General features: G+C 40.5%; 1 protein-coding gene across 1 annotated transcript; it reads right to left on the bottom strand.

Moving 5' to 3' along the window:
* Positions 1 to 209: 209 nt before the first annotated feature.
* On the bottom strand, positions 210 to 5,659 carry LOC103136968 (uncharacterized protein C18orf19 homolog A). Its single transcript, XM_007550449.2, has 4 exons — positions 5,485 to 5,659; positions 2,402 to 2,884; positions 2,137 to 2,248; positions 210 to 2,031 (listed from the first exon to the last, which is right to left on the bottom strand). The coding sequence occupies exons 2-4, from the start codon at positions 2,833 to 2,835 to the stop codon at positions 1,750 to 1,752; spliced, it is 828 nt and encodes a 275-aa protein (XP_007550511.1). The 5' UTR covers positions 2,836 to 2,884; positions 5,485 to 5,659; the 3' UTR covers positions 210 to 1,749.
* Between the last annotated feature and the right edge of the window lie 5,488 nt (positions 5,660 to 11,147).

Raw genomic sequence — 11,147 nt, 5'->3', positions numbered from 1 at the left:
TCCCTCCAATACTCTTGAAGGAACTTCCAACCTAGAATGGCCCTTCACCGTCACACACCAAGCAATTTTCTTTCATCAAAACAGGGAATAGGAAGAAATATTCTCTCCTTACTGCTTCCATAGGAAGTCTGATGCTTTTGCCATTTCTTCAAAAACATTTGGCTCATCATGCTGTGACTCCGTTTCCCAAAAATTACACACAAATGTGATGATTTTCATATCACTTTTATTCAGTGTGTTTTTGACCAAACATCAGAGTGAATTTCTGGTGAGGACATTAGTTTGTTTACTAAATGAAACAAGTCATTTCTGTCACATTGTGAAACTGTAATATCCACGTTCTACACAGCAGTCCTTTTACAGTCCCAGTCAGAAACTCCTGCTCCACGGCCCAAACACCATGAAGGCCAAAGTACTCAGGCGTCATGAGAAATATGAACAGTTTCTAATAATAAAGGCTAAATGAATTAATCATGATAAATTCAATATGCAATAAAACTTATAGAGCAGTCATATTTTTGGAGAAACAGGATCTGCAAATGATTGTGAAACTTGTTTTATGTCTCAAATTTAAAGATTTGCGTTTTTATAAGAAGTTCATATAAGTAGTTTTTGGTTTAATGGGAAAGTTCACATTTTTTAGGTCTATAATTTTTTGTCCCCATTCTCAGCAACAAAAACAAAATATAGATCACTCTCTCAATGTTACCAAAGTTTAATGAACAAGTTTTTTCCCATATTAGCTGGGTTCCCAGCAGCCATGTTGGTAGGACTGCTGCCTTGCAGCCACAAGGTCCTGGGTTTGAATGGTTATTTTGTCGTGTCTGTCTCTGTGTTGTCCTGGCAACCTGTCCAGGGCGTACCTGCCCTCCTGGCCCAGATGGATGGATGGAAGCTTTTTGAAGCTCTTTTCTGATTCATTGTCACTAGATTGAAATTTTAAAGTTTTGTGATGACAGAAAACTTCCAACAATTATTATAGTCTTCTGTCTCAACTACCTCTACCAGCCTAAACATTCAGGTCCAACTCGTTCTCCTCCATCTGATCAGAACCGTGTTCCTCCTGGAGCTCTGACCAGGACTGTACAGGTGTGCTTACCTCATATAAACTGTACCAAGCCATCCTCCACTTTAGTCCCAGTTCAACTCGGCTCTCATAGTTCAGAAACCACAACAAAGGTGATATATTATTTGACTATCAAGAGAAAAAGTCATTAAAAAAACATTATTTCTGGTTAATTACATTAAAGACACAAGGTGAAATCTCTTTCTCTGTCTTTTAACAAACTATGAGACGGTTAACGAAGAGCTTCAAGTTTTATTTTCGGTTCAGTCAGAAGGATTAGCACAGCTCCGTGTCTCTGGCCGTCTTCACCTGCCTCTCCGAGTGTTCAAGTAAAACTGGCAGTCACTTCGCAGCCAGGAGACGGCTCAGCCCAGATCCCGTCTGTGGAAATCCCACCTGAGACGGCAGAGCCAGGAAGCGGCGCTGCCAGCAGGCGACTAAGCCGCTTGCTGCTCTACAGTTGCAGTGCATTGTGGGAGGGTTCAGACAATTAGGGACCGATTTGACACATAAATAGACACCAAAGTGATAACTGACGGGTGTCAAGACGGGGATAGTGCAACGTCTCACACCTCCAGACAGTCAAAGAAATGAAGTGTTACTCGCCCCCACTCTGTCAACTCCACAAAACGAGATCCTAACAGGACCGCTCAGCAGCGGGCGCCTCGTGTACGTGTGAGCCACTAGTCGTTCTTCTTTCGAAAAAATGATTTCCCCTCTGAAACTCTGTCTTTGGTTTCCTGCAGCTTCTCAGACAGCTTGTCTTTAGTCTCTTCCATTTTCTCAGAGATGAGTCCTTTTGTTTCCTCCATCTTTTCTGTGAATCTCTCCTTTGTCGCCTCCATCTTGTCCTGGAGGTAGTCTGTGACTGGCGGCGGTGTGGAGAGGTAGCCATGTTTGCGGAGGTACTGAATGGACAGCGAGGTTCCGCCTAGTGTCACTGCGTATCTAGCTGGGGTTGCAATCTGTAGAGGAAACAAAGGACAACACCTTAACCTGATCCCATCTGAGAGCCATACTTGGATCATTCTCAGACCGGTCTGTTGCCCAAACTGCAGTATTGACGTTACCTTGAACATGGCGTAGGCGGTCAGTGCATAGCCACTAGAGGAATCTCTCAAAAGGCCAACTATAGATTCTGGGAAGCCAATCATCTCTAGGAACGGCACTACATTCACACCTCTGTGGGGTTCAAACAACAGAAAAATTTTAGAAGATGTTAAAAACATTATGCTTCCTGTACAGTCAGAGAACTTTAAAACACTCTTCTCAAAGTCATCATTAAGTTTCAACCAGCGGCTGATTTCCAGGCTAAAAGTCTTAAATGTTACTCACTTCATAGCAGCGTAATAGAAGGTTCCAAACCAGACAGAGGACGTTGCCAAGTGAACCGGGATCATCACTTTCCCATACTGTTTAAACGTCTTCTTAAACCTCTGGACCAGGCCGATAGACTTGTCTTGCAGCGGGTCAACATCCGCCTTCTCCGGCTGACCTTTGGGGCCGTCCTGTGAAGGCGGCGCGGACGCAGGTTGTGCTGTTTGTTCCTGTGGGGATTGGTGCTTTGGCTGATGTGCTGCTCTGCTGGAGGCGGACGCTGAGACCCATCTCTGGGCAGCGGGCTGCAGCAGCGACAGACGGAGCACGCAGAACCTGGATGCCGCCACTGTCACCGCCGGATGCTCGAGGACGGCTGCACCCCCCGCCAGCGAGCGCCATGCCACCACCCGCCAAAGGGTCCCATGGGTAAGGATGTGCTGCATCATCATCCTCCGCCTCCACTCCTAGTCCTTCACCGTCCTGATGGTCAACCACAGTCTGTGGGGAAACAAGTAAAACATGACATGGAAGCTACACTTTCATGTCTTCCCTCCACTAACCACACCCAGGCCTGATCAGTAAAAACAAGAAATCACTTAAAGAGAACCTTCCTGACAACATGAAGTAGACCAAAAAGATAAAAAAAACAACAACATCTTAGTCTAAAAAAACTAAAAAAAAAAAAAAGAAGAGAAAGCATTCAGTGTGATGTTAAGGACTTGTTGGTTAATGCTAACAACAGCTAGCAGTCATTGCTTTCTAGAAAGCAGCATGTAGAGAAATTCCTGGCCTTAACAATACTATGCACTCTGGAGCGCTATCATGTTTCCATGGTCACACTGAGCTAATCTCTGAGGCGGAGCTGCAGGAAAACTCCAAACAGATTTTACAACAGTTTATAGGTCTTAAGTGACCTTTGACTCTCTTGTTGAAACATAACATCAGTATATTTCTGCTAAATGAGGAAACACACGACCCATTTAATCATTCTTAAAGCCACTACCTTATTTAGGAACTACAGGTCAGTGTTTCAGTTAGTTGGATGAGTCAGTCAGTGTTTGTGGTCTGACCAGGCTTATCAAGTTGCCCTTATTCCTCTTTTATCCACATGTTCAGCTCATATTGTGTTAACTGCCTCTCTAAAGTACATAGTCAGAGCTTTTGTTTGTCTTCCACTCTGGTAACTAACATTCCAGCTTTAGGCCTCTGGCTCCTGATCCTGACATACCAGCTCCTTGTTGGGTGACTGGTCGAATTTAGAAGAGAGTAAAAAAAAATAAATAAATAAAGTAGCAGGTGCTTTATTGCCAAGGAGCTCCATTAGGTAATCAGCTAAAGTGTGACAGAAGCTCCAAAAGCAGAGATGTTCACTGTTGTGTGTTCACACAGTTCATCAGCAACAACCTTAGAGAAAGCAATTGTTGCTGTCCAACAATCTGGGAATATTCTAAGGGATTTTTCTTTTTTTTATACTATACCAAGTCCATCACAGATGATGGGAATGTGCCAGCATTTCATCCCAAGGTCATGACCTTGGATGCTTTGCAGCTGAAAGAATTTTTGCTTTCAATTTTTTTTATTATTATTATTTTCAGGTAGTTGTTAGATGCATAACCATCTAACAACTAACTGTAGAAAACAAAAATCTATTTTTGTTTTCTACAATTAAAAGCAGCTGATTAGCATCTCAAAAGTTTGAATAATAATACCTGAACTCTGACCCCAAATCCCAGAGTGGAAAAGGAGGCTTCATGGATGGAGAGAGGACTTTGGAACCGTCTCTTCCATCCATCATAACAGACAAGGATCATATCCCCTACTCCAACGTCTCTCTGCCCAGCTTTCTAAGGATACAGCTTGATCAAAAGCAAAGGAGGTGGATTAGCGGTGCTTGCCAACAACCCTGGTGTCATCCAGGACATGTTACTAAGTAATATTGTCTCTATTGAGCTGTTAGCATGTTATTATAGTCATGAGGTCATAATACAGCAACAATCTTTAGTCACAGGCCTCTTAAGAGTTGTTGCAAAACTGACTGCTACTGCGGATCCTTCCTGGCCACAGCATCAGTATGCACAATGACTCTTTTTAACATACTTTGATGAAATAAGCTATGGGAACATTTAACTTCCCTTTTAATTGAATTGAAATTATATCTGTAGCTAAATATCTACAGACCACAGTTAACATTCATGACAGTAATATTAGAAACTAAAGTAGATATGACTGGCCATAATGTACAGCACTAAATTTAGTCAGAAAATTAGCTGTCCCTATGACTAATTTTGCAGCTACAGAAACCTGGAGCTCTTACAAGCATTGGGCGGACCATGAGGTTTCCTGTCTGACAGCTGAAGCTTGATCCGGATTGGCTCATACAGCAATGAGGAAAAGTTTCATCCACAGAAATGTTCGACAAAGAGTAATGATGAAGTCATTTCCACACCCAGGTTTGCCATGAATTACATGTTTTTAGACACGTGAAGGTAAACTTAGATGATTTTAGATCCTGGAAAAGACTAGGTAATTTGTTTTAAAACTTAAACTTGCCATTTAAACTTAAAAAGAAGGGGATAGGGGTGGGAATCCAAGACTTTAAGACAGGTTTACTATTAGTGACAAAACTTTTAGCAGCTAAAAATAACACTATTGTCTGCAGTCATTACAACTTTCTTTTCCTTTAAAATAAAGCCATTTTGTGACGCTATCATATCTACTGGGGTTAATTTAAGCAATAACCAGATGATTAAAGCTTCAGTAAAGCTGTTGTTTACAGAGTCATGCTAAGCTAGCTGACATTGGGCAGGTGGTGCTGGAGGACAAGAGCCACCGTTCTAGTTCCCTCTGTTGAAAGGAGCTTACCAGCAGATTATGGACCACAGATGGTTTTATCGCTGTAAAGAAAACTCGATACCCTGGCTGAAATTGTAACACGGGGGTCAGAAAACACAACAATCTGAACAGCTGCCAACTTTGCTACTGACGTTAGCTAGTTAGCTTTCAGCTAGCGGCACTGCTAAAGCTAGTTATCAGTAAAATCAGCTGCGATTGGCTGAGCCAGACACTTTGAAGCTATCAGAATACAGCGCTGAACTTACGCGCTGCTGGAGTCAGAGTTCAGCAACACGGCGGAGTCCTCAGGGCCATTCAACACTCACAAATGTTTCAGGACCACATTGACAACTGGACAGTATGGACTCCAAGGAGAGCAGCATGTCCCCGAGTGCCCCACCCCCAGCCGCGCATGGAGACAAGGGAAATGTAGTTAATAATGGCGCCAAACGTCAGTAACATCTGGAGGTTGGAAAATACAAGTCCCAGCGTGACTTTGTTAAATATGTCTTTTTTTCGAGGGCAGGGTTTGGGTCACGTGGTTTGTTTATCACTTACTGTAACAGTAGGTCCGCACCATTTCTCACCTGGCGAGAAAAGTTCAGACCCACCAGCGAGAGGGGCGACCAAGTTGTGTGTGCCTTCTAAGATTTAAAAAAATGTGTGGCTTTATTGTTTTGTTTGTTTGTTTTTAAATAGATAAAGTCAGAATTAGGAGCAATACAACAAATTAAAATCAGTGTATCAGAGTGCAAGTAAACCCAAAATAGTTGATTTTTTATTATTTCTAATTTACTTCTTTAGTCATTAACGGCGCGATACACTGATTCCTTTCACAGGTCATGACTTACTTCATTATATCAGCAGAACTGTCCATTCAGAAGGAAATCACCTCCCACACCACATCTCCATCACTTATTTCTGAGTTTTCCGCCGGGTGACTGTAAAGGAGTGCGCCCAGGGTTCCACTGTTTAGCTGCCATGTATTCCAGACGTAGTTCTGTTCTAGATATTGCAAATAGTTAAGTCTGTCTGTCTACAAAATCACCTAGATATAGCGCACATTTTATTATCCAGTTTGTTGTTTACAGATATACGCACATAAACTCATGCAATGTACCAAATTGTCCAGCAGAGGGCGGCACGCTTTCAGTGTCAAACCATCCACGAAGGAAGAATGCTGGGTTACATAGTTACATACATGGTTACTTAGTACATCTCAATCCTTTTTTCCTTTACATATGTAGTTTTTAGATTCAGATTAAGAATAAAATGTAAATTTAAAATGTACTTCTATGTCATAGTAATACGTTTCTGTTTGATACTTTACCTGCAGGCAGCTCAGGGTAGACATAAACTTTTGACTTAACCCTTGTGTTTACAAATGGGGTCCAACCGACCCCACACATGTAAAACTTGTATCATATTTGCCTCAGTCCTCGCACGCACAAGGGTTAAAATCAGAGTATGCTTTCTTTCATACTTGAAAATTTGTTTTGTGATTTTATTTTTGGCCAGTCTTTGCTTTCTAACCCCAGTTCATTCCTTAGTCGTACCTATGGTCAATACTTAAGTATTTGTATGGTTTGTAGACAGGGCCAATGAGAAAAAACTGGAGGATGCAGCGCTCAAGATGTTGAGGTTTTCTTTAGGAGCAACAAGGATGTAGGATCAGCAATCAGTATATCAGAAAGACAGATCATGTAAGATGCTTGAGAAATAGTCAGAGTCCAGACTGAGGTGAAAGGTAAACCATAAATCGTCAGCCTTTGCACTGAAATGACTTCTCTTTAGAAAGCAAGCAGCAAGAGTGTGACAGAGTATTTCAAAATGGGCAAAGATGATTATTACAGCCCTGAAAAATGCCAGGAAGACACTCAGTGATGGATTGTTTGTGCCACTGGTTTTAAAAGGCGTACCAGAAACATTTAAAGCTTTTTCAGTTCATGTAGCACAAAGCTAATCTGAAATAAAGTTTACTGAATTGAAAACAAAACTTCAAAGTTTCCAGGATACTGAGGAAATGTGTGTGGTGGAACAAAAAGATATTGATCACAAAGTGTTAACCGATACTTTGTCGGTTAACACAAAGTGTTAGCACCATGTGCACATGTGCACTTCAGTGAAGCTGAAGACACTATCTAAACGCTGAAGAGTGAAAACAGCTTGGGTGAAGAACTGCAGTCTTTAAAGGAGAATTACACTTTTTTCCTAAACAGTCTGCCTGAGGAAAATAAAAAAGTAGTGAGGGGCAAGTGGGTGTATGCAATGTAAAATATTACTACTGGAACTGAATAATGTAAGACTAGCTACATTGGTTACAGCCAGAGCTTTGGAGTAGACTGTGAATTTTTTTCTCTCCAACTGCTAACCTGATAAGTAACATAGAACTGAAGCAGTGTGTGGCACAACACAACTTGATTTTACATCAGATCAACATCAAAACTGCCTGCCTGCAACGACCCAATAGATTTTGAGGCTTCTAAACAATAAATAGAAGCTATGAGGTGGAAATGAAAAATAGTTCTATAAGCTGAATAAGTCACTTTTTTGACTTTTTGGACAGAACATTGCATGAATATTTGACAGAAAGGCTTCAGGTAAAATATTGCAGAACACTGTTTACACGAGGAAAACAAGAAATAACACTGATTATAATTATATGCGTTGATAATGTTGCTTTTGTAGCCAGTGATGGAAGTGTTTTAAAGGGACAGTATTATGTAAAATCAACTTTTTTCATGTTATAACATTATTCCCTCATCATAAACATACCTGGAGCTCTGACTAGTTTGTTTATTTTTAAGATGACAAAGTGAAGCACAGGTCTGTCGGTTGATAGACGTGCGGACATTCATAGTGAATGTTCCAGAAAACGCTACACATTTGGTGTTTTAATAAAAACAAAAAAGAAAGTATTGCCATTGTAAATGCTGATTTTGTTGACAAACTAGCCTCTTTCAGCAGGTATGCTGCTAAATATTCAAGGTGCGCTGGAGGCAGAGTGGTCTCAGTCAGTCACTCCACTCTGAGGCAGACAGCTGCTCCACCACTTTGATGGAAAGAAACCGTACCGCTTGTGTCACCTGAGAAACACATCAACCGCAGGTCGAGCCTAGCAGCTGGATCGCTCTCATTTCTGCTCAAATGAGGCTGAAATCAGTCAAATCAGTGGTTTCTGACAGAGATTTGTTGTGGAGGTTTGCTACAGGAAGTTATGATTAGAACAGGACTTATGGGGAATGTTTGGAGGCTGGTGAGCAGGTAGAACCTCAGTGCTAAAGGAAAGTTTTTGCCCTTGGCCTTTGGAGGTGAAATCTTAAACGCGTCATATTAGCCTTAGCCGGGAAATATGAATTTGGAACAAAGCTTATGTGGAAAGCCAAATGCACCACCATTCAATCACACTCCCAACATGGATAATGAAATTGATTTACGTATGTGAAAATTTTAATAAAACTTTAGATGCATGCACCATACCAATTACTCTGGGTAACTAAATACTTACCTACTCTCACAGTTCTTTGAAAAAGGTTTTCACACCTGCTCAGTTAGATTTTATCGCATAACATCCATAAACTTCAGATATTTTATTGGGATTCTGTGTGTAGGTTCAGCACTAACTAGTGCAAAGATATGAAGGACAATAGATTAAATTAATTTTGTACAACTAAAAGGTCTTAAAAGTGTGGAATGCATTTATATTTGGCGACACTCAGCTAATGCTCTACAAAACGATCTTTTGCTGCTGCTCCACATCTGCAGCAGCAGCATTGCACATGTAAAAATTAAAAGTTTTACTCATTATTCTTTGCCAAACAATAAGACTGCATTCAAAGGTTCCCAAACTGTGGGGCGCGCCCCCTAGGGGGGGGGCGCCGTGTCATTGCAGGGGGGCGCGGGAAGCCGTCTGGATGAAAAAAAAAAACAAAACATGAACGCAGTATGCGCTGGGTTTTTACCTTAGAATGGCCAACTCTCTGTTAGTCCTATGTCAATTTGATACAGTAGAGGCTTCCACACTTCCCATATTTGTGTCCTCTGTCACTTTTATCAGCAGTTAAAAAAGTTTGGGAACCACTGGCATAGATGGTACATTATGAAACTCCATTTTCAAATACTGTTATAGATTCTCAGTGAGATTTAAGCCTTTGTTACAGTTCAGTTTCTTGCTATAGTCCCAACACATAGAAAATGTCATGTCAAAGGCATTTTTCAAAGAAAGAAAATAATTAGGAAATTTAAGCAAAGGCAGCTGTGATGGCTTATTTTGCAGATAAAACAAAAAAAAAACCTGTAGTAGTCATATTTTGAAAAGTACTTTATTCCAGCACACAATATAGTGTAAAGGTAGTTTATAAGACTGAAAAATAAACTGGTAGTATATACTTTATATATCTAAATTTAACTAGGGCTTTCAGGAAACCTTTAAAATGAACCAGTGTGCAAAGTAACTCTAAATGGAATGTGTTGAAACATCTGCTCACATTGGAGTGTCTGCTGTGAAAAAGGTCTATTAGTGGTAAAGCAGACTGAAAAGTGTTCAATGTCACGAATCAATTAGCGTGTTTTACTCACTGAAGCATAAAATATTCCTGCTTTTAAGTGTAGAACATCTAATAGAACATGCATTATCTGAATATAGCTTTTCAGCAGGTGGACAGCGTACACAAACTGAAGTGAGTAAAAACAACAAGGAGGAAGACTTTCTATCATTTGTGGTAGCTTTTTATATTTATAGCTGATACACCAGTGAAATGTACGTTTGACCATTTGTAGTTTTGTTTTTTTTGTTTTTTTTTTAACCTCTCCAAAGCATTTTGTAATAAATCTGTATGTAGAAAAATATATAAATCTGTCTACAACTCCAGTCCTCCAGTCTCACTGTCCTGAAACTTTTAGACATAGCCTATCTCTGCTCTAACACAACTGAATCGGAGAAGCTGATTTACCTCCTTGGCATGTTAGCACATTTTGCAAAAATCTTAATTTTTTTCAGGTGGATCAAGAATGAATTCAAAAGTTGCAGCACAGTGGCATTCAAAGAATGGAGTTTCAGGTTCCTGTAAGAATTGCATCTCATTGATAAGGCACACACTCATTCTGCTAACTGAGATTCTACTGAACCGCTATTAACCTGAGCATGTATGCTTTTAGACAGGAGTGATGAAACCAGAGAATGTAAAGGACATTCTGAACCACGCTTTGGGAGAACATGCTACCAGAAAGAGCCTAGATGGGATTTGAACCAAGAACCTTCTTTTTCTGGAAAAGTATTTGTCCATATTTTTCTTCATGCTGAAATATTTCAGATAATCAAGGAAGTTTTAACATAAGACAAATAAACTAGATAAACTATAACTAAGCAAGTGACTTTGAACTTGTGGGCATTAGGTGGGGTGGGGGTGCGTCTGCTACCTCTACTGTAGCATGCGGTCTCTGGACTCAGCGCTTCTGTTAAGCAACCATTAAAGCAGTTGAGGCAACAACAAACAAAACAAAAACCAACAGAATCTACAATTAGCATATTATAATGGTACATTGCATTTACGTTGGAAGTCAGAAGTCGTTTGACATCAATCCTCAGTGATCAGAGTTCCAGTTAGAAGTCGGGGTTTCCACATGGCGACGCTCAAGTAGCCATTGTTCACAGTACAATGAAGAAAACAATAAGCGGTAGCTGCCATGAACAAACTTAACTTTGAATTTTTCCAGTTGAGTTGCAAACCTTATATTGATTTTAGATGTGCTGTTACATGAAACAAATCAAACATGCTTCACTAAAACTTCACATAACTGGTGCAAGGAGCATCAATTAGATATTGATATGCGACATCAGCCTTGGTAAAATTCTCAGACTTTCCGAGGGGACGCCTTTAGCTGATCTAACTCTTTGGAGTGGGCTATGTGATTGCCTTTTTAAAAGTTA

The sequence above is a fragment of the Poecilia formosa genome, unplaced genomic scaffold (genome assembly GCF_000485575.1).
Source record: "Poecilia formosa unplaced genomic scaffold, Poecilia_formosa-5.1.2 Scaffold36, whole genome shotgun sequence".
Taxonomy (NCBI): domain Eukaryota; kingdom Metazoa; phylum Chordata; class Actinopteri; order Cyprinodontiformes; family Poeciliidae; genus Poecilia; species Poecilia formosa.
The sequence above is the reverse complement of the archived record's forward strand: the minus strand, read 5'-3'. Positions and strand labels throughout refer to the sequence as shown.

Bases quoted from the DNA above. Each gene is read 5' to 3' on its own strand.
- LOC103136968 (XM_007550449.2), bottom strand. From the start codon at position 2,835: ATGATGATGCAGCACATCCTTACCCATGGGACCCTTTGGCGGGTGGTG. The intron at 2,249-2,401 runs GTGAGTAACATT...TGAACCCCACAG, and splicing joins TTCTATTACGCTGCTATGAA to AGGTGTGAATGTAGTGCCGT. The intron at 2,032-2,136 runs GTAACGTCAATA...TTTCCTCTACAG, and splicing joins CCGCCTACGCCATGTTCAAG to ATTGCAACCCCAGCTAGATA.